At 42.9% G+C, this 27288-nt stretch overlaps 1 protein-coding gene across 1 annotated transcript; it reads left to right on the forward strand.

Moving 5' to 3' along the window:
• The first annotated feature begins 5704 nt into the window (after positions 1-5704).
• On the forward strand, positions 5705-24718 carry Rnf4 (ring finger protein 4). Its single transcript, XM_021163234.3, has 8 exons — positions 5705-5836; positions 12217-12374; positions 16694-16820; positions 18836-18915; positions 20838-20847; positions 21201-21360; positions 22081-22129; positions 22540-24718. The coding sequence occupies exons 2-8, from the start codon at positions 12366-12368 to the stop codon at positions 22687-22689; spliced, it is 585 nt and encodes a 194-aa protein (XP_021018893.1). The 5' UTR covers positions 5705-5836; positions 12217-12365; the 3' UTR covers positions 22690-24718.
• Positions 24719-27288: the final 2570 nt, after the last annotated feature.

Here is a 27288-nt window from a genome sequence, read left to right on the forward strand (position 1 = left end):
TGATCCCATGCTAGTTGTCCCTGAGAGGCTATCCTATATCATCCTACAGCCAATAGATCGTTACAGAGCAAGCCAAGCACTTTGATTAAAGACATGCTGTTTAAAATATGGAGAGCTGAGATATTTGTTCAGAAGTAAATGTAAATGTTAAATGATATACCTTTTAGTCAGGGCATTCATATTTGTCTTAGGGTTTTATTGCTGGAAAAGTCACCATGACCACAGCAACTTTTATAAAGGAAAACATTTAATTGGGGCTGGCTTACAGTTTTAGAGGTTTAGTTCATTATTGTCATGGTGGGAAGCATGGCAGTGTGCAGGCAGACATGATGCTAGAGAAGGAGCTGGGAGTTCTACATTTTAATCTGCAGGCAGCAGGAGACTGTGTACCATACTGGGCATAGCTTGTGCATATAAAACCTCAAAGCCCGCCCCACAGTGACATACTTCCTCAAACAAAGCTGCACCTCCTAATAGTGCCACTCCCTATGGTTCAAGCATTTAATCATATATGTCTGTGTGTGTGTGGGTGTACCTATTCAAGACACCACAGTATTAGAGACACTCTGCTTTCTACTCCTTATATGCATTTTTTTTTTAAACAATGGTGGCTGGACAGCCATCGATCTAAGACCCACAGGGTGCTGTGAATCTCTTCCTGGACCTTTCTCCATGGTTCACATGTGAACCTAAGGAAGCACCCAGAGAAGTCACCAGGGGGAGTGAGGGAGAGGCAAGAGAGGAGAGAGAAATCAAGAAAGAACAAGCACGGAGAGAAGAAACCGAAATGTCTAGATTATATAGGGGAGAGCCTCTGGGGTTCAGGGTTGGGCAGGGTATGCCAGGTAGGGACTGAGGGATGCTGGGAAACCCTGGGGCCAGGTCTGCTCTCAGTCCCTTGTCACAGGGTCTGACAAACATCAAAGACTTTTGTTGATAGATAATAAGTGAATAAGGAGAGACAGAATCATCTATGACTACTTCCTGCTGACATTGGGATGGCATTATGGGGTTGAGGTGGGGCGGAAAGCTGGTATGTTAGCTAAGTGTAGGAAGACCTGGTTGTTTGCAGGCTGTCCAGGCTGTGGGACATCTGTGGGTAGAAGAGTGCATGCCCAGTTGAAGCAGTCTGTTGTGAGGCTGCGCCAGAGCACTTGTGGGTAATTGCTTTGTACCCATCCTAGATACAGGTTCTGAGGAAATATCTGGACTTGGCAGGGTGCTAGAACAGATTATATATATGGCAGAAGATAAAGGTAAGGAGTTTAGGGAGAAAAACTTTTTCTTGAATGTTCATTTGAAACTTTTAAGCCCATAGTCTTGGTATTTGGAGGAGAGGTGGGGAAGTCCTGGGACCAGGAAAAAGACCTCACCCTCAGGAATAGGCAGGTGGAAGGGAAACAGGCTGTTGATTGACAGTACTTAGCTGGAGTCCACTTGACCTGTGGGAGATGGATTTGAGTGGGTTCCCTGAAGCTTACAAGAATCTTTTAAACTCATAAAAAGACAGATCCTTTAAACTTGCATTTACCAACATCAAAACACCATCCTAGACAAAACCCTCCCCCCCAAACAAATCTCATTCCTCCCCTATTATCCTAACACTTTGCTATCACCGTCCAGGTTTGTTTGTTTCTCTCACATCCTTTAACCCTCAGAACTTGGATTTACCAACCCCAGAACACCTTCCTGGACCACAAACACTTCTTAGAAGCTTCCATATCCTCAGACCATACAGGACCCACACAGTGAAAGGAAAGAGCCGACTTAGACAAGCCTCCCTCTGACTGCTACAAGTGCTCTGTGGTACGTGTATATGCACTCAGTAAGTAAATAAGTCAGGTGATGTGGCACATTTCTCTAATCCCAGCACTTGGGAGGTAACGGCAGGCAGAAGTTTGAGGCCAGCATAGTCTACAAATTGAGTTCCAGACTACATGAGATCCCCAACAAAGCCTCAATAAAGTAAAATAAAATAATGTGTAAAATTTCAAATATTCCAAGAATTCAGGAGCTGAGACGAGATCTTGGGTTAGAGACCAATCTGTTCCATGTTACAAACCCTGTCTCCAAAAACCAAAAAGATTACAAATATAAAACCCACAATGGGTATGGTGGCACATGCCTTTAATAGCATTTGGGAGGCAAAGGCAGGCCCGTGTCTGTACTGGAGGCCAGCTTGGTTCCAGGACAGCTGGGCGTAAACAGAGAAACACTGTCTTGAAAAAAACCAAAAACCCCTTCCCATTAAAAAAAAAAAAAAAAAATCCTTTTTCTTAGACTAGAAAAACAAATGACTTTTTTTTTTTTTTTTTTTTTTTTTTGGTTTTTCAAGACAGGGTTTCTCTCTATAGTCCTGGCTGTCCTAGAACTCACTCTGTAGACCAAGCTGGCCTCAAACTCAGAAATCCGCCTGCCTCTGCCTCTCAAGTGCTGGGATTAAAGGTGTGCGCCACCACGCCTGGCTCAAATTACTAATCTTATTGTATTTTTAAATTTGGTCACTTTAACTAGGATTTTGATTATACTTGTATGGCCTGCTTATAAACTGAAATTTCCTTAGACATTTTAAGCTGCATTTCTACATGTAGAATCAGTTGCCTACCTGTTAAACCTGAGAATCTAACCAAAGCAAGCTGTGAAGTGTGAAGGGTCATTAGCCCACTCAAGTAGGTGGCTCTGGCAGCCTTGTCCTTCTCCAGCCCCTCTGCCTTGCTAATAAGCATTAGATTACATTCCTAAAGGTAGCCCCCTAGGTCCATTCCCTTATTTGGTTACTTTCTCCTCTTGAGGCTGATTACAAAGATAGAGCTATAAAAATACTGAAGTCCAGTAATCAAAAGCCCCATTTGGCTCACCTAATTAACATGTCCAATTAAAATATACTACCACATCCTAGCCCATTCTAACATAGATTCCCCCTTTTTTCCCTCGTCTTAAAAAATTACACCTATAGGGCTGGAGAGATACCTCAGTAGTTAAGAGCACTGACTGCTCTTCTGGAGGTCCTGAGTTCAATTCCCACAACCTCATGGTGGCTCATAACCATCTGTAATAGGATCAGATGCCCTCTTCTGGTATATCTAAAGACAGCTACAATGTACTCATCATATATATGAAATAAATAAAATCTTTTTAAAAATTACATCTGGAGGCTGGAGAGATGGCTTAGCAGTTAAGAGCACTGACTATTCTTCCGAAGGTCCAGAGTTCAAATCCCAGCAACCACATGGTGGCTCATAACCATAATGAGATCTGACTCACTCTTCTGGAGTGTCCAAAGACAGCTACAGTGTAGTTACATATAATAAATATTTTTTTTTAAATTACACCTATAAGGCCATTTACTTCTGTTTTTCATCCTAAGTCAGAAAGCAGTCCCTTTAACTTTTCTTCCCCACTTAATAAAGGGTCTTTCTTTGAAGTCAAGTGTTTGGGTGTGGTTTGTGCTGCCCGATCAAGGTAAAAAGAGAACCCCTGCTGTTTTGGGTATTCCTTCAAGGTGTGCCAGGGACTGGCCAGCCAGCTGTTGCAGGATTTGAGAAAGCAGCCTCTGCTGGCCGCTTGAATGTCCCTTTATGGGAGAGATAAGGTGTTCAGAGGCAAGGGAGTTGACTGTTAAACCCTGTTAGATACAATAAGAGTTGGAAAGATTTGAACTGGCTGCTCACAACTGTAATTCCAGCTCCAGGGAATCCAATATCCTCACACAGACGGATGAAAGATACCTTTAAAGGGAAGGACAAGGGTACGGATATACATCATGTGAATGGGGTTGCAAGCAGTTCAGAGCAGGTCTAAAACAGGAACTTAGTAGTTACAAATAGAAACAAATAGAAACCTTAATTTGCAAGGACTTAACACTGAACAAACAGGAACTTATTAACTACAAACAGAAACCTTAACCTGCATAGGACAAACAGAAACTTACTAATTACAAATAGAAACTTTAACTTGCAAGGACTTAACATAGGACAAACTTTTTTGGTGGTTTGTTTGTTTTTTGAGACAGGGTTTCTCTGTATAGCCCTGGCTGTCCTGGAACTCACTTTGTAGACCAGGCTGGCCTTGAACTCAGAAATCTGTCTGCCTCTGCCTCCCGAGTGCTGGGATTAAAGGCGCCACCACTGCTCGGCTTTTTTGAGACAGCGTTTCTGTATAGCCTTGGCTGTCCTGGAACTAGCCTACCAGGCTAGCCTCAGACTTTAGAGATCTGCCTGGCTCTGCCTCCTGAGTTTAATCTCTGCTGGGATTAAAGGTGTGGACCACTACTTCCTGGCAAGAAACTTTTAACTGTTTAACTGCAAACAGAACCTTTAACCTATAAGGTATATTATTCCTGTTTTGGTCTCACCTGATTTAAGTATTCAAAAAAATTATAAGAAATACCTACATTTTTCTTACAAATGTAAGTTCTCTTTATTCCAATTTATAACATTTGGAAAGCATGCTAAAAACATCAAAACACATTTTACACTGGAGTCAGGTATGTATTTATCATACACACTTTATCCTAAGTTCTCTTATAATTCCATAAAACGTCAGAGATTGTAATATGGAAAATATTAATGGTCGGGTTTTGGTCTGCTTCACCATGTTAATCAATCTTCCAGGATGTATACCCCCACAGAAGCAATTCAACCACATTTAGGATAACCTTCAAATCATCTGCTCAAGTAGTCTGAGGGTCCTCATCTATTTCTTTCTAGTTGCTATTTATCTATGTATAGATCATTTTTCAGTTTCTAAACCCATCCCTCCACCTAGCCCAGGAGTAGCAGGACCTAGCATGGATTTGTATTACCTGTTAGCACTCACATTCTTATTAACCGGCAGAAGTAGGTAAAATGGATAACCTGTAATAGGTGTGACTGGACTGAGACTTGCCTAAAGTCATTATACTGGTTTTCAGATTCAGGTAAGAGAGATTCTGTAACATGAGATGTCCTGAGACCCAATTCCAGGCCCTGGTCTTGACCGAGGCAGTTCTTCGCATTCCATGGGACTTGTGTTCTGAGTCCTGCTTTCCTCGCCTCTGCCCCGACACACTGGGCAGCTAACCTGCAGTCTCCTGGGCATGCCCAGCTCTACCTTCCCCCGCCTTTAGCACACACAATGTCTAACTGGACGTCCTCTTCCGTCTAGTCCTCAAGCTTCCTCCAGGTAGGCCTCCCAAACGTATAGGTGAGCCTCCTGTCCAGATGATGGCAGATGATTCCTGCGAGGGAGAATCCGGGGACTGACATGCCTAAGAGCCTGGCACTTATGGTGCGAATCCCGGCCTGGTTGCCTGTGGATCACCAGAAAATTGGGGCCTGGGGCGAGTCTCCCGTACGCCTCATTAACGCCCGAGGAGACGGAGAAGGGTACGGATTATGGCTTAGGGCTAGGTGCAGCCGGAAGGGCCACCGTAAAACAGGTCAGAAGCCAAACGAAAAGTCAAACACCCTGCGGGCAAGCTCGCGAGGCGCCCCAGCAACGACCCCGCCAAGTTCTCGTGGGAGGAGCGCGACAGGCGGCACTCTCGCGGGAAGTGGAAGCTCCCGCAAGCAGGCGGGAGGCGTGGCCGGAAGAAGGTGTATTTCAAAGCGGTAATAGATGGTTTTCTCACCCAATAAAATTGCAATTTATCCTCCTAAACCGGTAGAGCACGGGAGTAAAGGCGGGAGAGGCCAATAAGGGCTGAGAAGGGCGGGCCGGTGCCGGACGAGCGGAAGTGGGTCTTCGTGAGGCGGTGGAGGCTTGCCTGAGCGGGGCTCCTCAGCGGCGGCTGGAGTCGGTACGTCCTTGCCCGAGCTCATTGGCCGAGACGTTTGGCAGCAAACCCCAGCTCCAAGTAAGGCTGGGCTCCGCAGCATGGAAGCGGCGGGGCAGGGCGGTGCGGGCGTGGAGCGCGGGCGGCCTCTCGGCCCGCACTGGGGTTGGTGGCCGCCCGTCTCTCGCGGAACCGCGCTTCTCCGGCTTGGGCCCTCTGCCGCCTCCGTCCCGGAGAGCACGCGGTTGTCGGAACATGGAGCGGCGCCGTCGTCGGAAGTAGGGAAATGTCTTGTGTGGGGGCATCCGCTCGCCAACCCGCGGCCTGGCCGGAGAACCTCTTTCGCCAAGTAGGAAGGGAAACTGAGGCTCGGCGAGGGTTGGGGGGCGCCCAAGGTCACTCTCGGGGCCGGGCGGGCGGATTGGAGAGAACCTGAGCGAGGTTTTTGTTCCTTGCTGATGACGCAGCCTTTGTGTGGTCGCGTCGCCGCCCCGCCTTCCAGAGGCCTGCGAGTTTGCTGGGGCACCCGGGCCGCGTGGCGGGCCTTATCTAAGTTGCGAGAGTGCCGAGGACGCTTGCGGGCTTTGGAGCTGAATGGGGTTTGGGCTTCGGGCTTCCAGGAGCCGCTTTTGGCCCTATCTATGGTTAGTCAAGCGGGCGATTGCGACCTCCAGCCCAGCCCCGTGCCCGCTCGGGTTCTTCCCTCAGGGCCACATCTGTACATAGGGGTAGGAAACTTAACCTTTAACACTGTTCGCAGTGGACGCCATTGTCCACATTTTGATTAGTGCGGGGGAGGAGTCCAGATAAGAGCGTTCCTGCTTTTTGTTTTTCTAAACTTTACCCCTGGGCGTTTTAAGCTTCAGTCCTTCGGTCTGCCGTTTAGTCTAGGTTGCCCAAGTGATTGGGGGAGCCGGAAGTTCACAAAGGCCGAGGTAGTCTGAGGTCTGTCAGCCTGCAGATTGACTCTTGTTCCTGACAATGGTGAGAGGGAACCTCTCTCCAGGCCAGACCCCACACACACCTGGTGCTTTTTCTTTTTAATGGTTGGAGAAAACACTTGCGTCCCGGTTTGCCTGTGAGTTCGATGTGAAATGAGTGGAAAGTTGTCTTGCTTACTAAGTACTTTGAAGAGTGCTTGTGATTCCAGCCTTTCAGAGGTAGAGGCAGAAGAATCAGGAATCTGAGGTTATGTTCGGCCCAATGTGGAATCGAGGCTAGCCTGGGCTACTTGAGACTCCATTTCAATAACAGTTTTGGTTTTGTTTCCTAGCTTATTTGGTTGTTCCCCCCCCCCCCCGAAAGTTGGTTTCTTGGTGACTGTAATATTTATTTCATTTCTGAACAAAGGGTATTTATTGTTTTGTTGGGACTGGATATTGGACTCAGAGCCTCACAAATGCTAGGCAGCTCCTTTACTACTGAGTTACATCTCTGGTCCTCTTTTTGTTATTACCAATACTGATGTGTTGTATGATGTGGGCACCCGGGTGCCATGATGTGTATTTGGTAGTGAGAAGACAACTTTGTGAAGTCAACTCTTCCTGTTTTTTATGAGATTACTTCGGTTTCAATTAATTTATCAGGTCTCTATAAAGCTAATGCATTTCCTGCTATGGTAAACAAACTCCTCATTTTACTTTTTAGTTTGAGAGAGGGTCTCCTTAAGTTGCCTAGGCTACCCTTGAACTTCCTTGATAGTCCTGGCAGGCCTTGAATGTGGCAGTCCTCCTGATTCAACTTCTGGTGTAACTGAGATCATGGGCCTGTAAGAATCCTACTACCAAGTCTTTTTTTTTTTCCTGATAGAGACTATAATTTCACATGTATTGAAAGGATCCATTTCCCCTCTAGATCTGAAACTCTTCCATGTCCCTCAAGAAATAAAGTATAGCCAAACTGGTGGATCATGCTTGTAATCCTATGTATTCAAGAGATTGAGGCAAGAGAATCACAAGTAACTGGGGCTGTGGAATGAGTTCTGGGCAAGTGAGTTAGCCTCATTCTCTCTGTGGGTGTGGGTTATATATGCTTCTAGAGACCAGTGTTGCCTTATCATTATTTGACTTCTTTGAGACCAGATCTCTAGGCCTTAATAGGCTTTCTTCCCACCCCCACCCCACAGACTCACACAGTGGGGTTTACAGGTGAGCACTCTGCTGTAACTAAGCATTTGCCATGGATACTGGAATCTGAACTCATGATTCTTTTTTGTTTGTTTTGTTTTTGACAGGGTTTCTCTGTATAGCCCTGGCTGTCCTGGAACTCACTTTGTAGACCAGGCTAGCCTCAAACTCAGAAATCCGCCTGCCTCTGTCTCCAGAGTGCTGGGATTAAAGGCGAGCGCCACCATGCCCGGCTGAACTCAAGATTCTTATATAATGGAGATATATATAGCTCAATGGTAGTTCACATGTTTATTAGCTTGTGCCAAGCCCTAGGTTCAAATCAAAATACTTTTCCTGCCATTTCTCTCAGTTACCTGCAAGCGTCTAATGAGTCACATAATTTAAATGCAATTTCATTAAGAAACACGCAGCCTTATCTTTTGTTTTGCTGAATATAATAAATGCAGTGGGGTCTATGGTATTTAATTTAGAGATATGGGTGGGCAGTAGTGGTGCACGCCTTTAATCCCAAGCACTTGGGAGGCAGTAGCAGGTGGATCTGAGTTTGAGGCCAGAATGGTCTACGGAGGGAGTTCCAGGACAGCCAGAGCTACACAGAGAATCACTGACTCAAAAAAAGGAAGAAAAAAAAGAGAAATTTCTTGAAGGTGTACCCAGACATTTGGGGTTTGTAATTCCAGATGTAGTCAAGTTGACAACCAAGAATAGCTATCATACTAAGTAAAGGTGGATGGAAGAAATCCACAAAGTTATCTTCTGACCTTTACATTACACGCTATATATGGCACATCGTATGTGTGCCCATATGATAGTTTTTAAATTTATTATTCTGAGATAGGACCTCAGCTGTATATTCCTGACTGGCCTCACATTTACTATGTAGATCAGACTGGCCTCACACTCAGAGATCTGCTTGCCTCTGCCTTCCAAGTATTATGTAAAGTACATTATGTGTTATGTCTTGGAACATAACACATGTTCCAAGTGAATGGAATCACATCCTGAGTGAATGAATGAGTGATATCTAGGATACCAGAAGGTGACATAGATTTCTATTTAAAATGCTTCTTTGGAATCATATTTGTTTCAGTGGTGTTGATAAGATAGGGAACAGTTTAAGAAGAAATTTGTTTGCTAGTCACAGCTTCTTTGAAAAATAGAAGGGAAAATCAGAGTCACAGTTGTGCAGGTTTGATACTGCAGTAGTCACTCACCTTCCACTTCACAATAACTTGAATGTGGGAGGTCATCTAAAGCTCAATGCCACAAGCAAGCTGACAGTATCATAGTTAATCTTGTTAGCCAGTTTTCTCTTGTAGAACACTACATTTTTAAAATTTATTGGCCATGTTATTGAGTATTGGACCTATAATTCTATGTTTTTGTTTGTTTGTTTTTTTGGTTTTTTTTTCCCGAGACAGGGTTTCTCTGTATAGCCCTGGCTGTCCTGGAACTCACTTTGTAGACCAGGCTGGCCTCGAACTCAGAAATCCACCTGCCTCTGCCTCCTGAGTGCTGGGATTAAAGGCATGCGCCACCACGTCCAGCCTATGTTTTTATAAGGAACACGTTTCTGTAACTGTAAATGAAGCCAGTCAGGTGAGTGCACGTTCAGGAAAGGAGGCTAGCTGTGTGTTGTAACTATATTTATTACCTTGTGAAAATGAGAATGGAGGTGGCAGCAAGAGACAGCCTACTGAGACTGTAGATTAACCTGTGGAAATTGAAAGAAAAAGCAACTTGAGGTTTCTGTTCCTAATTTTCACTCATTCTGTCTCTTTCTTGCTCTGGTTCTCTTCAATTTTTCCAGGGACATTTTGCCTGAATTCCTCACATTGGAGTTTTTAGCTTTTGGTCTACCTGCATTTAGTTTGCTTACCTCTTGGTTTTATGGTTTATTGTTTTGTTTTAGATAAAGGCTCACTATGTAATAATTTCCCAGGCTTGGCCTCTATCTCTGAGTCTTTCTGATTTGTTCTCCCAAATTTGAAGATTATAGGGTATATTTAACAACATGCTTTGCCTTTATTGGTTTCATAGAATCACTCTTCTGGAATGAACACCTGGGTACCCTCACATGAATGTTTGTCACTCTTTTTTTGTTTTTTTTGTTTTTTTTTTTTTTTGAGACAGGGTTTGGTTTCTCTGTGTAGCCTTGGCTGTCCTGGAACTCACTTTGTAGCCAGGCTGGCCTTGAACTAGGAAATCCACCTGCCTCTGCCTCCCAAGTGCTGGATTTAAAGGCGTGCGCCACCACGCCCGGCATGTTTGTCACTCTTACAGGTTTGGAAATGCCTGGTCTGTCCTTTCCCAGTCAAAAGTGGTCACTGTTCTACCCTAGGTCTTTCAATGGCAAGGGCACCATCACCCTCAAAGTAATTTGCCTTCAACCAATTATCATAGCATCTATTTTGTGCAAAATATTAGGGAGGTGGAAAGTAGATAAAGCCCTGTCACATTGAGGGCTTCCTTTGCACTTTCTTGTTGAGGTCATAGTGCTGGGGGATTGTGTTGGAAGGAAGGAATCAAGAGTACCTTGACATACTAAATTTCCATGTTACAATTTTCTTCTAGAATACCTCTAATTTTGGTTTAACATAACAAGAGTAGGTTCTCTGCCAGGCATGGTGGCATACACCTTTAATCAGACCTCTGGAGACAGATGTAGCCAGCCAGAGGTACAAAAACCCTTTCAAAAAAAAAAAAAAAAAACAGCCGGGCGTGGTGGCACAGGCCTTTAGTCCCAGCACTCTGGAGGCAGAGGCAGTCGGATTTCTGAGTTCAAGGCCAGCCTGGTCTACAAAGTGAGTTCCAGGACAGCCAGTGCTATATACAGAGAAACCCTGTCTTGAAAAAACCAAAACAAACAAACAAAAACAAAACAAAACTATTCGTTGCATACACATAAATATATAGATTCTCGGAATCTAAATTCAGCTCAGTGATTGAGCAGTACTAAAGCTATGGGTGCCATTCCCACCACTGGAAGATGAGAAACAAAAAGTGTGAATTCTGGTATTTAATGGTTATAATTTCTGTCCTCTGTCTACACATTTCCTTTGTACATTCTCAGACTGATGGATGCCCCTTCCTGCCTAGATTCTCTTAGTAGATTCTTAAAGACTGGTTCCTATCATAGAGTTCTCCGACTCTTGGTCTTGGTTATCTCTGAAGAAAATAACCAGATTTGGAATGTAATTGGTATGGTCACCAGTAATGTGGAGTATGAAAAGACTTGAGGAAAGCTAGTAAAGGTATCTGATTAGTGGAGTTTTAGGAGACTTGGTCTCAAATTGGTAAGAAGCATACAGGTCAGGATGTGTGTAGCAGCCAATCTTAGCCAAAATATGTGCGCCCTATTATTTCTCAGCACTCAGCAAACAGGTCTTCTCGTTTCCCTTTTGCATGCACAGTGTGTATTTTGTGTGTTTGCCCATGTAGAGGCCAAAGGAGGACAGTCTTTATATATGGCTCTTCGCCTTCTTTTCTTTTTTTTTTTTTTTTTTGAAACTGAGTTTGACTAAATCTGAAGTGTTTTCTGAACTGAGCTGGCTGGGCACTAAGGTTACTGTATGCTGCCATGTCTGGCTTTTATGTGGGTGCTATAGAAGTTTAGTCCTCTAATCCATGAGACTTTTCTCAAGCTCATTGTAAAGATATTTTTGTTATATTCTTGTGAAATAAGATGTGCCTGTGAGATAATATATGCTTGAGGGGGGCACATTTCGTAGGTGTTCACTCACATGTAAGATACTTCCTAAAACCAGAAGCATAATGTACACTGGAATCTAGCAATTACAGTGGATCTGGGACTATTTTATGGCCTGAATAGTTTGTTGGGAAACTTGAAAAACGTTTCTGAGGAACTATCATCTTAGTTCCTCAGAACCTTGGAGGATGGTGAAGTCATAGGACAAGGAGACTGGTTGGCTTAGGAAGCTCTGTTCCCTTTCCTGAATGCTAAGGAGTTGATGTATTCCAGTAAGGAACTAAAACTTGTCTTTAAGCTCCTAGAGTTACCACAATGCTTGTACTATATTTGAAGCAACCAGAAAAAGGAGGCCAGGAGGGACTGCAGGAGTATAGCACAGTGTTAGAATACAGGAAGCCTCCCATTCAATCCCAAGTATTAAAAAGGAGCTTGAGTAGAAGAAGATGGTATGATAGTTTGGATTGTAGACGTTGGGATTACCTAGTTTTGTTTTGTTTTGGTTTTTTGATTTTTGGGTTTTTTTTTTTTTTTTTTTTTTCCTGTTTTTTGGGTTTTTGGTTTTTGGTCAACAGTACAAATAGAATAGCAACATTTATCAAGTTGGTATCTTTGTTTTTCAGAATTTGGAAATACTGCACATCTAGTTGGCTCCAAATTGTAAACCACAGGATGAGTATTCAGTGGGCATGAGAGATTGAGAACATCCTACCACACCATAAACCTTGGTGAAGATCACTTCCTTTTCTGTGGATTGAAGCCAGAGAGCACAATGAGTACAGTAAGTTTTCTTACCTTATAAATTTTATTACCAACATTAGTTAACTATCTTGTTCCCTTGTAGCATATTAAAGAGGATTATAAGCCACATGTTATAGTACTGGTCCCTAATTCCAGATATTGGAAAGTTGAGCTACAAAGACTAGAAGTTGACAAGAAGTGCTCTGTCTCTAAAAATAAAATAATACAGCTGAGGGTGTATCTCTGTCGTTTATGCACAAAGCCCTGATTACATTTCCCAGCAAAACTGAAAAATCTGTCTTGTGATAAGCACCTGTCTATAATCCAAGTAGATGGTAATTAAACCTATAGTCCATTGATAAATTAAGGCAGGATCACAATTTTAAGTTTAAGGCCATATTCAAGTACTCACTGAGATCAGACCCTAGGGCTGGGCAGATGGTTAAGTGAATAAAGTGCTTCCAATGCAAGAATTGAGGACTTGAGATTGGTCCCATTACCCACATAATAACTGTGTAGCAGACATCTTTGTGCTTTGGGAAGGAGGAGGCTTGATTCCCAAGGGCATAATTGTCAACCAATTTAGGAGAAACACAGTTTATTATTACCTAGTAAGAGGTATCTCAACAGATGATCTGTTGTTTAGGAAGAAAGGACTATTTCTGTTTTTCAGCATGCATGTCAGGTGGCTCACAACCTCCTCCTCCTCCTTTTTTTATTTTATTTTTTAAGATTTATTATTATATCTAAGTACACTGTAGCTGTCTTCAGACAGTATCAAAAGAGGGCTCCAGATCTTCTTATGGATGGTTGTGAGCCACCATGTGGTTGCTGTGATTTGAATTCAGGACCTTCAGAAGAGCAGTCAGTGCTCTTACCTGCTGAGCTATCTCGCCAGCCCTGGCTCACAACCTTCTGTAACTTTAGATCTAGGTGATCGGCTAGCCTATGAGCACTAGGCATGCCTGTGGTATACAAATACACAGAGAAACTTTTTTTTTTTTTTTTGACTTTAAAATAAGTAGAGAGCAGCAAAGGAAAGACCTAGTCTTTACAGTGTATTAACTACTATTCACAGGTCTGTGAACTGGTTCAGTTGAGTCTTGGAACTCACATGGTGAAAAGGGAGAACTGACACCTTTCAGTTGCCCTCTAACCTCCACTCGTGTAATGGAATATGTATAGATCACAGACCCAAAACAAATTAAAGTTTAAAACTGGGACTAGGGCTAGGCGATGGTGATGCGTGCCTTTAATCCAGGCACGTGGATTTCTGTGAGACAAAACCAGCCTGGTCTGTGTGTAGAGCTCCAGGACAGCCAGGGCTACACAGAAATCCTGTCTCCAAAACCAAAACAAGGAAAAAATTGGATCTGGATCCAGAGAGCTGGCTCAGGCTAAGAGCACTTGCTGCTTTTCCATGGGACCTAGGTTCAATTCCCAGCACTCAAGTGTCTGCTCAGAGTTGTCTGTAACTCCAATTCAGGAGATCCGATACCCTCTTCTGGCCTACAAGTGGTACATAGATATATACATGCAGGCAAAATACTTGTATATTCAAAGTAAACTTAAAAATTTGTAAAGGATGACTTCACTTTTGATCATCCTTGGTTGCATGTAAGGTAGGTTCTGGCTGGAGTCACTTGGGTTCCAGAGTAAGGTATCCTAAACTTTTCCACTTGTAACTTTTCTTTGGAAAAATTTTTATGACCTCAGGTATTGACATAGATGTGTATTCAGATCCAGTCAGTATTTGTTATTAAAATCATGCTTTTACTCTAAATAAATTATTTGGTATAAATGTAACTTTACTAAGTTTATTAAAGTGAAAGTAAGTTATAAATGAAATAGATATTTTTTATATAAAGAATTATATAAAAATGTGGCTTACTGACAAGCCTGACAACCTGAGTATGACCCCATGCCCCACATAGTAGAAGGAGAGAATTGATTGCTCTAAGTTGTTATGTGTGCATAGTAGCACAAATACCTGCATACATACAATAAATGTTTTTTTAAAAAATACTGAATTAGCCAGACATGGTAATAGAATTTCTTACAAGCATCACCTGTCAATAAAAAAGCTGATGGCCAATGAGCTGAGGCAGGAAGTAGTAGGTGGGACACTGGCAGGAAGAGAGGGGATTCTGGGAAATAGTGATAGTATAAGAGAGATTCAGAAAAGCTGACGAAGACTTAAATAAGCCAGCATGTACCCGAATTTAGGATAGAATTGGGAGATTCTGAGGAAAAGCAAGTGAGGTAACTAGCCAAGTGGTATGCATAGAGTAGTTTAAATAGACTAAATAAGTTACAAGCTAGTCAGAGTATGAGCCAAACATTTTGGCCTAATCATTTATTAATAAGTAATCTCAGAGCCTTCATTCTGGGAGTAAGGAAAGGAAAAAAAAGCATATTTGGGGTTTTGTGGGGGGGGGCGGTTGGGTTGGTTTGGTTTTTCAAGACAGGGTTTCTCTGTGTAGCTCTGGCTGTCCTGGACCTCACTCTGTAGACCAGGCTGGCCTTGAACTCAGAAATCCACCTGCCTCTGCCTCCTGAGTGCTGGGATTAAAGGCATGCGCCCTCATGCCCTGCCAAATTTCTTATTTTTAAGGCAAGGTCTTATATTGCCTGCAACTCAAAAAAATCCACCTGACCGAATCTGGAGTGCTAAAGAAAATTAAAAAACAAAACATCAAACATACTAGGCCAGCATAATCTAGACATATACAAGATTTTAATTATATGCTAAATAATTGTATCTGTAATTATAATGATAGGAAAATACTACAAGTCATGTTAGTAATTGAATCATTCAGTTTATGTAACAACAAAAAATGTGTGTACAGTAAAAATTGCTAATATAGCAGTGTGATGGTTTTTGTATATCCTTGGACCAGGGAGTGGCACCATCTGTAGGTGTGGTGTGGCCTTGTTGGAATAGTTGTGACCTGGTTGGAATGGGTGTGTCACTGTGGGTGTGGGTATAAGATCCTCACCCTAGTTACCTGGAAGTCAGTCTTCCACTAGCAGCCTTTGGATGAAGACATAGAACTCTCAGCTCCTCCTTCGCCATGCCTGCCTGGATATTGCCATGCTCCCACCTTGATGATAATGGACTGAACCTCTGAACCTATAAGCTAGCCCCAATTAAGTGTTGTTTTTTATAAGACTGCCTTGGTCATGGTGTCTGTTCACAGCACTAAAACCCTAACTAAGACAAGCAGTAACCTTGAATTCAAACACAGGTGTAATGAGTGGTGTTTGTTGGCACTGGACAGTATGGCATGTTCTATGCAAATTTTGTGAGTTGCATTTTTAGAACTAAAGCTATAATGAAGTCATATGATGTAACATGGACAGATGATAGGAGAAATAACAATTCATGATGCATTTGATTTTTGAGTTAATTTGTGGTCTTTGTAGGTTCAGAAAATATTTTGCTATTGCAAAATTGTTTTCATGGCCCTCCCTCCCCCATTCATTTAGATGACCATATATGGCATTGTAAACCACACTTGTTTTTGTTGGCTTACTTGTCATTGTTGTTTCTATTTTATTTGAGATAGGATCTTATTGTATATCCCTGTCTGGCCTCTTACCTTCCTGTGTAGACCAGGGTACTTTTGAACTCATAGATCCTCCTACCTGTCTCCCAAAGTGTTGATTAAAGGTGATCCATAGTTTTTGGGTTTTGGGGGGTTTTTGTTTTGTTTTTAAGATTTTTAAGACCCCATGCCCTCTTCTGGTGTGTCTGAAGACAGCTACAGTGTTTCCCTAAGGCCTAACAACCATGTGGTTGCTGGGAATTGAACTCATGACCTCTGGAAGAGCAGTTACTGTTCTTAACCATAGAGCCATCTCTCCATAGTTTAAGAAGCTATGTAAGGAAGGATGTGTAAAGATCTTTTGCTTACAGAGCACACATTTCAAGATTGCACATATGATCCAAACTTAAGAAAAAGTGTTTTGAAACAAAAGTTTCTTATGAGATGTAAAAATAGCATTCTGACTTGGGCAAAGTGACACAGACCTCTAATCCTAGCACTCAGGAGGCAACTACAAGTGGAACTCTGACTTCCAGGACAGCCAGGGCTATACAGCAAAACCTTTTTATCAGATGAAACAACAGAAACTATTTCATTTTCTCCCTGTGCTCTGGAAGTGCCACAGATTTTGTGGTGATAGAGTGCACATCCTCTGGGTGAGTGTTTGTGCTTGCACACACACGCAGGCACAGACAAGTATGAGGACAACCAAGTTGAACCATTACCCAACCTGTGTACTTTTTTACTCTTCTTGAAACCCTGTCAAATCTGGAACTCATACAACTGCTTCTTTCTCCCTTGATGACCTTAGAGAAATCCTCAAAGAAAGCGGCGTGGTGGAACTGTAAATTCTAGACAAACCCAGAAGCGAACTCGGGAAACAACTTCAACCCCTGAGGTTTCCTTGGAAACAGAACCCATAGAACTTGTGGAAACTGGTAAGAGAGCTAGAAATACTTGACTGTAACGTTGACAAGTGGACATAGTGCAGTATTTTATGCATGTAAATTGGATCCAGTTTATGCATACTAATTTGCCAACTTGAGACCTTAGAGAAAGTTACACCTTTTTTCTTCCCAATTTATGTAAATGAGCATTGGGCTTCTGTGTGTGTCTGTGCCCCACACGTGTGCCTGGTGCGTACAGAGGTCAGACGATGACTGTATTCCCTGAACAGTACTTACAGATGGTTGCGAGTTGCCCTGTGGGTGCTGGGAACTGAACTTGAGTCTTTTACAAGAGCAGCAAGTAGCCGGGCGTGGTGGCCCACGCCTTTAATCCCAGCACTCGGGAGGCAGAGGCAGGCGGATTTCTGAGTTCGAGGCCAGCCTGGCCTACAAAGTGAGTTCCAGGACAGCCAAGGCTACACAGAGAAACCAAAAAAAAAAAAGAGCAGCAAGTATTTTGTAGCCCCTGAACTGTCTCTCTAGCCCCAGGCCACACCTTCCTGAGGCTTTCTGTTTTAGGGAATGATGTTAGTATAAAGGGCAAGTTGAATTTGTGCCATAATGCCCTTGGGACCATGTATGGCAAGCAGATTGTACCTTACAAATGTTAGCTGTTAGAAGCTCTTGTACTTTATATTTTATATGCATGTGTAATCTTAAGACTTACTATTCACAGCTTACAGCAACAATGATAAAGCTGCCCCCTTTGGTATTGTGGTATCTGTTTTGAAGCAGCCACTTGGCTCATGAACTTCATCTTGCTTAGCTTGGTGAAATATTTGAATTTCCTCTTTCGGTTTTCATTAAGACAAAATTTCTAAAGGCAATCTTGTTAATGGCTGTCGTTGTTAGAGCTTGGTTTAGACAGAGTCCAGATTGGATCTTCTTCTGCCTTCTCAGGAAGTGTCATGTGGCTTGGATCGAACCCCTTTGCTCTGCTGTTTTCTATAACTCATGCCCAAGAACTGTTGAAGCTATAGACGTAGATAGCTTAGTAGAGCACGTGTTTAATATGCAAGGCCTTTGTACAGCCCTTAGTGCTGCAAATTTAAAAAAATACTTGATTTCATTTATCTTAGAGTTAAAAAGAAACTTCAAATACTTCATGTATGATGGATTTCTTGGATTTCAAAGGGTAGTGTTCATTTTCTGTTTGGACTCAGTTTCACTTCTTAAAGTGAATTCTTCAAAACCTTTACTCTTTGCCTACAGGTTAGAACTCTGGACCTCTAGACCCAAAAAGGAGGTCCCTTTCTTTTACTATATTCTGAACACAAACATGGACTCAAAAGACCCATAAGTTTATAGATCCATAAATTATGATTATTAAGTAGCAGCCATTCTTTTTCATGAAAAGTGAGAGGCAGTTGGGGTAAATTGCATTGGATATCTGTGTGTATATAGGTAAGGAGTGTGGGGGAAAGGCAGACAGACAGGCTTTTAACTATGTAGCCTTCAGTAGCCTGGACCTTGCTATGTAGACCAAGCTGACCTTGAACTCTTTCATCCATTGGGTGCTGGCATTAAAGGTGTTGGCCACCATACCTAGCTCTGGGAAATTCAGTATAAGCAGATAAAACATGTTAGACTATGTTAGACCCATACTGTTTATAAAATAAATTCTAAAGTTAATATTCTTTAATGTTACTAGCAATCAGGAAGAAACATACCTATAAATGTTTCTTACTCGCCCTCCCTGATTAATGAAATTGTGGTGCCTGGGCATGACTGTGTAGGTGGGGCAAAACCACTTGGTTGGAAGTTTGTCCTCACATTTATACCTGTAGGACTTCCGTAATTCATACCTCCCACTTAGCAAAATGCTAGAGTGACACTTTTTAGCTATCATCTTTGAAAGGGGGTTAGTTAGTCTTTAGGTTTTTTTGTATTATGTCAGGGCTTTTATACTTTGATACAGGCCTATACCATGTTTGTAATACCAACCAAGCCTAAGTCGTACAGCCTTATTATCCTCCTAATATTTGTTGAATTGCTTTATTTTGAAGTTGGAGATGAAATCGTGGACCTCACCTGTGAATCTTTAGAGCCCGTGGTTGTGGACCTGACTCACAATGACTCTGTTGTGGTAAGCATTTGAGTAAAAATTGGCTGTTTGGGTAAGAGTACTAGGCCCATATCTGCATCTGATCCCTGGGTCACTGGTTAGGGTTGGAAAGATTGTGAAAGGGTCTGTAAAGATGGCTCAGAGGTTAAGAACACTTTGACTACTCTTCCAGAGTCCTAAGTTCAATTCTCATCAACCACATGGTAGCTCATAACCATCTGTAATGGGATCCAATACCCTCTTGTGTGTGTCTGAATACAGCAGCTACAGTGTACTCCTATATACATGAAATAAGGTGTGTGGTTTTTTGTTTTTAAAGACAACAACAGAAAAGCCAGGCATGGTGGCCTATGTCTTTTGTTTTGTTTTGTTTTGTTTTGTTTTGTTTTGTTTTGTTTTGTTTTTCGAGACAGGGTTTCTCTGTGTATCCCTGGCATCCTGGAACTCACTCTGTAGACCAGGCTGGCCTCAAACTCAGAAATCTATGTGCCTTTGCCTCCCAAGTGCTGGGATTAAAGGCGTGCACCACCACTGCCTGGCTTAAAGGTGTTTTTAATGAGTGTGGGGTGCCTGGAGGGGTGGGGTGTGAGTTGGTATTAAAAAGCCTAGAAGAGGCTCCAGACTTGATACTGAAATAACTTACTAGTGTCAGCCTACCAGGGCAGCTGCTGTATATGCTGCTTTAGACAGATGAGCAGGCAGTGGAGTCTACCTATGTAGGAGATAAGAATGTGGGCTACCTTTCTCAGTGAGCTGAGTCCTTCAAATAATGTGTGGAAGGTGGGAACTGACCTTTGAGATGGGGTTTCTCTGTGTAGCCCTGGCTGTCTTGGAACTTCCTATATAGACCAGGCTGGCCTTGAACTCAAATCCACTTACCTCTGCCTACTAAGTGATAGTATTAAAAGCTTACACCACCACAGCTGGCTAGGGCCAAAAATTTTGAAGCAAAAGAGTCCAGATGAAGGGTATGGCAGTGTGACCCAGGGTTGGACACTAAGGGGCTCATGGTTTTGCTTTTCAAAAGTGCTTCATTCTGTATGGTAAAAAGGAAAACCTTGAAGCTATTCCTCCCATGACCTGAATGTTCCCCTTACCTAGAATGTGGCAGTGAACTGAGTTGAATTGGTAGAAATTGTCAGTGTAAAAACAGAGTGGTGGTACACATCTCAACTCTAGCACTTTGAAAGTGAAGGCAGACATGGATCAGAAACCAAGATCATCTTTGGCTATGTTGTTTTGAGCCACTAATCAAATGTTTGCTGGTTCTTGTTTAAAAAGACTGACTTACAATAATAACCTAACTGATCTTTTTATAACATTAAATAGCACAAATCCTTTTCCAAAGGCTTCCTCCATCTGTGTTGACTATAGGTAGCAATGAGCATTCCCAATTGTTTTCTAACTCAGCCCAGGGAAGTGAGCTAGGCCTCTGTTTTTGTGAACAGAATATAGCTCTCTCCAGACAGTAACCCAACCTCTGTGGTCATGCACAGATTTTTTTTTTTTTTTTTTTTTGGTTTTGGTTTTTAGAGACAGGGTTTCTCTGTATAGCCCTGGCTGTCCTGGAACTCACTTTGTAGACCAGGCTGGCCTCAAACTCAGAAATCTGCCTGCCTCCGCCTCCCGAGTGCTGGGATTAAAGGCATGAGCCACTACGCCCGACTATGCACAGATCTTAATGTGGTATTTAGGCCCCCAGATGTAGGTAGGATAAGACTCAGCATATTGACTCAGGATGCATTGACCTGGAGATGGCCATAGGTGGTCTGTAGAAGTACATATCATTTCCCTTTCTTGGGGGGAAAGGGAGGACTGAGAGCCCAACAGAATTCGGAGAGGGTCAAACATTCATATTAGATGCAAGCTGTGTTTTATCAGATAAAATGTCAGGATGTTTATAACACAATCTCTTTTTTTTTCCCCCTCTCCGCCCTCTTCAGATTGTTGAAGGTAAGCTGGTTTCATTTCTTTTTTTTCCGTGGGTTTAGCGAAAATTGTTATGAATAAATGCCACAGCATTGTATGTAGGCTTTGTCAGACAGTCCTTCCAAGATCTTAGGCAGGAAGATGGATGGCTTTGGTCAGACGTGTTGGTTTTACTGAAAATCTCTGCCATTGTACCATGGGCTGAGCCTTCTTAGAAGGCAAGTGATTGGCCTCAGTGCCTGGACAGGACGTTCTGAGGGTACAGATACTATGGTGGCAGTTTGTCCCTGAAGATCTCAAACAGAGGGAAGGGCTTTTAGAGGCACTAGGGTAAATGGGTTAGGTGAAGATGGCTGAAAATGTGGCTTTTTCCTTAGAAAGGAGAAGGCCAAGGAGAAATGGGAGGAGGTTGCGCCAAGAGCATGCTGACAGCTGTGTGGTGAGCAGTGATGATGAGGAGCTGTCTAGGGACAAAGATGTGTACGTGACTACCCATACTCCTCGAAGCACCAAGGATGATGGAGCTACTGGACCCAGGTAAAGAGCTCTGCTGCTGTTGTGTTGGGTGGAGGCCAGGGTATATAGATTCTGCATTTGCTATCAGGTATGTAAGCTCTTGCTCTAGAACAAGTATCTTCCAAGCAGCTGGGTAGGCATATTTGGAATACAGGGTTGGGTTCAGCTGTCTGCTCAGGATAGACCAATTGACAGACAGACAGGAGCCACACATACTGACCAGGGTGTGCTTTTCCCTCATGGAGTGGGTATAAGTAGATTGTGTTACAGGTGCTACTAGCAAGAATGCTGGAAGCAAAAGCGGTGGGCGGGCTGGAGAGATGGCTCAGCAGTTAAGAGCACTAACTGCTCTTCCAGATGTCCTGAGTTCAAATCTCAGCAACCACATGGTGGCTCACAACCATCTGTAATGATATCTGATGTCCTCTTCTGGTGTGTTTGAAAACAACTAAAGTGTATTTATATATAATAAATAAATCTTTAAAAAAGAAAAAAAAGAGGTGGGCAAACCTACTTGTCCACATCTTCTAGACCTGTTCTTGCTTATTCCCCTTTTCAATGGCTTTTGGAGCCCAACCCTTCAAGCAGTTAATTTCTCTTCAAGTTTTTTGGGTACCTGTCCTAACTCAACAAAAATGAGAGATTTGAGAAGATATGACTGTGTATGTGAGGTTGCTTTACAGGGTTTAATCAAGTATTTTGAATTTACTTAAAAACTGATGCAAAGCACTGTGATTTTAGGCCCTCAGGTACCGTCAGTTGTCCTATCTGTATGGATGGATACTCTGAGGTAAGTAACCTAGTTGTTTCTCCTGTTGGTTTTAACCTACTTTACTCAAAAGTACTTGGAGGAAGTGTGTGTGTCAAAATGGATTGTGCCAGTTGGTGGTGGGCCCTGTACATTTTATCTTTAGCCCTTATGCAAATTGATGTTTCCCAACCCAGCCCTATCTAGAAGCTGCTGATTTTTTTTCTGAGGTTCCCCATAGCCACTTTGTACTGCTGCACCTGGGGAAGTCCTGTCTGTCACCTGTTACACAGACACCATTCAAACCTCTTACGTGTACTGCTTTTTCATATACGTCCCAGCACCTTCTTTGTTTCACTGGTCTCCTTGGTGATGGGTGGGTTTGGGTCCTTGTAAAAAAAAGGGATACTTTAAGGCTGTTCTTTTAAGGCTGTTCTTTTAATGTCTTCTAGATTGTGCAGAATGGGCGTCTCATTGTTTCTACAGAATGTGGCCACGTCTTCTGTAGCCAGTGCCTCCGTGATTCCCTTAAGAATGCTAACACTTGCCCAACTTGTAGGAAAAAGATCAACCATAAGCGGTACCACCCCATTTATATATGAAATGTTCACAATTGCTCAGGATAGACCAATGGACAGACAGCCAGGCTGGCTTTTTCTGCATGGTATCTGCCTCCAGTTTCCTGAGCTCAAAAAGACTTTCAAAAATCAATGTCTGATGTAAACTGGTCTTTTGTTTTCCAACCCCTTAGATCCTTTTGTTATCTCGTTTGATGCTATGGAGCACGGTCCAGGGATCCTCCTAGATCAGCTCAGCATCTCTGCCCCTTTGGGTGGTCTGAGCCCAGAGTAGGAAAAAAGGAGTCAGGCATATTGGGGTTGAGCATCATGGCTCCAGCCTCTTTATGGAGCTTACATGTTGGCCAAGTAGTTTCCCTGTTGGGAAAGTTTGCCCCAGCTCTTGTGTGTGCAGAACCTTCCCAAGGCACCTGTCAGTTAGCTATTCTGCCTGCCAAACAGTGACCTGGCCAGACAGCCCAAATAGCCCAAGGATACCAGTGCATAAACTGCCCCCGAAAAGCCTAACTGGTGGACTTTTAGTTTTCCTTCCCATGAGAGCAGAGGTGACCTATGATTCTGCCTGAAACTCATCATTGATGTGCAGTGTTTTCTGCAAATCAAGTGACTCTGCAGGGCAATCCTGTTTCCTAAGAATGAGAAAGTGCAATAAAACCTGTTCTTCACCTGCTCTTTAGCAATCTGGAAGATGTAGCACTGCTGGTATCCTCATCCCAGTGTTGCCTGTGGGAGCAGTGCCCATCTCACCCCATCGATGTTCACCAACTGTTCTCAGGAACCCTACCCATGCTCCAAAGTTCTTTTACCGGCACAGAACATTGACGGCTAATAGGACAAGCGTTTGAGTGTCCTCTCTTTTCTGCTAAGATGGGTCCTCAGTTTTTCAGTTCCTACTGCCTAATGTCTGCTCAAGCATAGATAATAGGAGGTGGTAGCAGTAACAATGGCCTTATCAGCTGTCACTTACATGCTTTTGCCCAAGTCACTATTGCCCATGTGTCAGAGGTGTTGCCCTACTCAACCTACACTGCCCTAGCTTTCCCATACCCCTTGAATAGACAGGTATTTCCAAAGCTGCTTGCTCTTCTAGCCAGTTGAGCTTTGATCCTCTGGACTTTTGACTGCTCAGTAGGTTTTGGTCAGCAAAGCATGGTGCCTCTTCCAGTGGGACCACATAACAATGTCTGCTCCACCATATATGTGTGGGAGACTCTGGTGCTCACGGAGACAGGTGGAAAATTGCCCCTGGGGACACCAGGCACAGGGCGGCTTGTAGAGGATAGGCCTTGAATGCCAGCCTGCCTCCACCTCCACACTACTTCCTCAGAGGGCTTCAAGCCAAACCAATAGCCTTTTTGTGTGAAACATCTTTGAGGTGGGAAAGGGACCACTGGAGCTTTGCTAGCAATAACTGACTTTCAGTTTACTGTTCTGAAGGAGCAGGGACTCAGCACAGAATTCACTTTAAATGGAGCTGAAGGAGTGTCCCTCCTCTATGTGAAAAGAAAATAGTTTTATTCTTCATTCTGACTTTTTAACTGTTTGACTTCAGTTAGTTTGAATGAGAGTAATAGGGTTTTTTTTTTCTACATGGACTCAGAGAGTGAGAGCATTAGCTCTCATCATTGTGATGTGTGTGCTCTCCTCTCCCCCTTGGATGTCACAGCCATTGATTTCCCTGTGGGCCTCATGGACTTGGTCTTGTTAGTTCTAATGATAGCCAGACTTCAAAGAGACAAGGCAACCATGCAGCCAGTTCACCAGTAAATGTGGTAACACCCACTTAAAAATTTGTTTTCTCCTCAAGGACGGTGTATGAAGTCGATCATAAAAGTTCTTATTACTTTATCCTAAATTAAATTGAGAAAAAGATGTGTTCTTCTAATCAGAAACTGCATTAATAGGGAAAGATTGGTATAGAAAAGATTTTCTTTCCTTTTTTCTTAATGTGTATATAGTTTAACTCTTTTCTTTGTTACATTTAAACTATGCTCATGGGTATCAGTCTGTTTTGGACTAGTATTAAAGATGGAAATAAAACAATTTGAACTAAGTATCTTTCATTTATTCAGTTATTCTTTAGAACCTTTTAACTAAGGTGTGTGCTGTTCATTCAGTGTGATTTGTACTGTGTGTGGGTTGGAGAATTTCAGCTCATCCAAAAGGTAGCATAGAATCACACCTCAGGCCTGGCAATGTCCAGTAACAAGAAAAACTAGAATAGCTTACTCTGAGAAGTGTTGCTGGCTGGAAATGAAAGTTCCAGAGATGTTAGGAGCAAGCTTGACCAAGATTGCAGTTGGGATACTACAGTTGTTTCATGTGTATGAGTATTTTGCCTGCATGTGTGTATGTGTACTGTGTGCATGCCTGGTACTCATGGAGGTCTGAAGAGGGTGTCAGATCCCTTAAGACTTGAGTTATAGATGGTTGTGGGCTACCATGTAAGGGCTGGGAATTGAACCTAGGTCCTTGTAAAGAGCAACAAGTGTTCTTAATCACCTGTGCTTACTTACCTTTTGCTATCTTGTGGGTTCTCTTGTCCACCTTTATTCTTTGAACCTCTCAACTCCCTAGAACTACATAAAAGGGAAGAAAGGATAGAGGAAAGATCCCCAATAAAATTGGGTCAGAAAGGGTGCTACACCATCCTTAGGCTACTTCCTGCTGATTAAGAGCATGATTGGGGCAAGTTGGATCTTCGTCAACTGGATATCTTGCACATGGCTACTTAACAGTGCAACCATCAACCCACTCCACCTCTTGGGGCTCTAGCAATTGTATACCCTCAGTTTTTTGTTTTGTTTTCAGGCTGGCCTCGAACTCTGAACTGCCTGCCTCTGCCTCCCAAGTGCTGGGATTAAAGGCGTGCGCTACCACTGCCCGGCTACCCTCTGAAGTTTGAACATCACACAAAGAAACTACAACTGGCAAAATCACACCCCTGCTAGAGTATGAAACAAACATAATCAACTGCTGTGTACAATCTGAAGTAGTCCTATACCCACACCTGGGGAAAAAATTAAAATACACACTAATTCTGTTTTTAAAGAAACTACAACTCCAGAATTGTCACTACAAGTATTAGAGTTTAGTTTGCAGCTCTCTCAAAGGGTGGCTCACAATCTTTTTTTCCTCCACCTGGAAAGGTGATCTGATATCCTCCTGGACTCTGGGCTCCTACATATGTACTGATATACACAAAATATTTTTTACCTATGTTTATATATGCCTGTTTGTGTGTGCATACCATGAACATGTTGGGTGTGCACAGAGCTAGAAGAGGGCATAAGATCCTCTGGAATTGTAGTTAATATAGGAAATTGTAAACCATCCAGTGCAGGTGGTGGAACTCCAACTTGGGTCCTTTGACCCATTTCTCCAACACACATCCCCTTTTATTTAATGAAAGCTATTTGGTTAATGGGCAAGATTTCCTCAGTGAGTAGAGGTATTTGCCTCTAGGACTAGCAACCTAACTTGAGTTGTCCTCAGGTGGAAAAGAGGATCACCTTTCAACAAGTCTTGCCTCTGGTCTTCATGAGCATGTCCACACAATACGTTCTAACAATTACAAGAATGTTAGGGGTTCTTGTCAAAGCAAATGGGCTTTTCAACGTCAGTTTCACATATTTCATGTCACTAATCCAGCAAGAGACGCCTCCAGCATTGAAAATGCACCAGCATCACTATAAGCAGAAAGTCCACACAACTTCATTTTGGCTCAGCCTAGGGAAGTGGAGACAGGATCTTTGGGGCTAGGCAGGCAGCTGTTTTCAATCTAGGGGTTGCCTAAGACCACCTGAGTCTACAACTTCACAGTAGCAATATTAAAGTTATGGTTGGAGCTCACAACATAAGGTCACAGCATTAGGAAAAGTTGAGAACCACTGGACGAGTAGCTTAATGGCCAGGTTAGCCTAATTGGTGAGCTGTAGGCCAGTGAGATACCCTGTCAGTGTATATAATGTTCGTAAGAATTAAAAAGGTCCTTTTGCTTCTCTACAGGACATGCACTGGATGTTTGTGTTGTTTATTGAGATAGGGTTTCTCTGTGTAGGACTGGTTGTCCTGAAACTCTGTAGATCTTACAGAGATCTGCCTTCCTCTACTTCCTGAATGTTGAGATTATTGGCATTTGCCACCACTTGTTTTGTGTTTTTTTTTTTTTTTTTAAGTGTAGTATTTAGTCCTGAAGCTACAAAGTTGGAAACATATCCACCTACCCCTAAAACAAAATTGTATTCTGTGAAAAAGGGAAAACTGAATTTCTGTGTGTGTACATGAGTATGTATATGTGCCATAGGTAGCCCTTGGAGGGATGAAGTATGTAGTCTTTCTCTAATGCCATCCACCTTACTGCCTCGAGACAAGGTCTCTCAGAAGCTCCAGATTTGACTAGGCTGGCTGAACAGCAAGCTGTATCTGCCTGTTGCTTCCCCAACGCCCATTCCAATGCTGGGGTTCTAAGTATGTACAGTAATGCCCATTGGTAATGGATCTCAAGGTTAATGCTTGCGTAGCAAGTAATCTGATTTAGTGAGCTCTTTTCTCCTAGGCTCAGATTTAGTGGTTGTTACTTAAGTGTAACAGGAAATGCCTTGGGAGCAAATGGTAAAGTTA

The sequence above is a fragment of the Mus caroli genome, unplaced genomic scaffold (genome assembly GCF_978045245.1).
Source record: "Mus caroli unplaced genomic scaffold, Mus_caroli_1 scaffold_4, whole genome shotgun sequence".
In the NCBI taxonomy this organism is placed as follows: domain Eukaryota; kingdom Metazoa; phylum Chordata; class Mammalia; order Rodentia; family Muridae; genus Mus; species Mus caroli.

Coding starts and splice junctions, on each gene's coding strand:
- Rnf4 (XM_021163234.3), top strand. Junction 16,821..18,835: donor CATAGAACTTGTGGAAACTG/GTAAGAGAGCTA, acceptor TTTATTTTGAAG/TTGGAGATGAAATCGTGGAC. Junction 22,130..22,539: donor GTATGGATGGATACTCTGAG/GTAAGTAACCTA, acceptor AATGTCTTCTAG/ATTGTGCAGAATGGGCGTCT.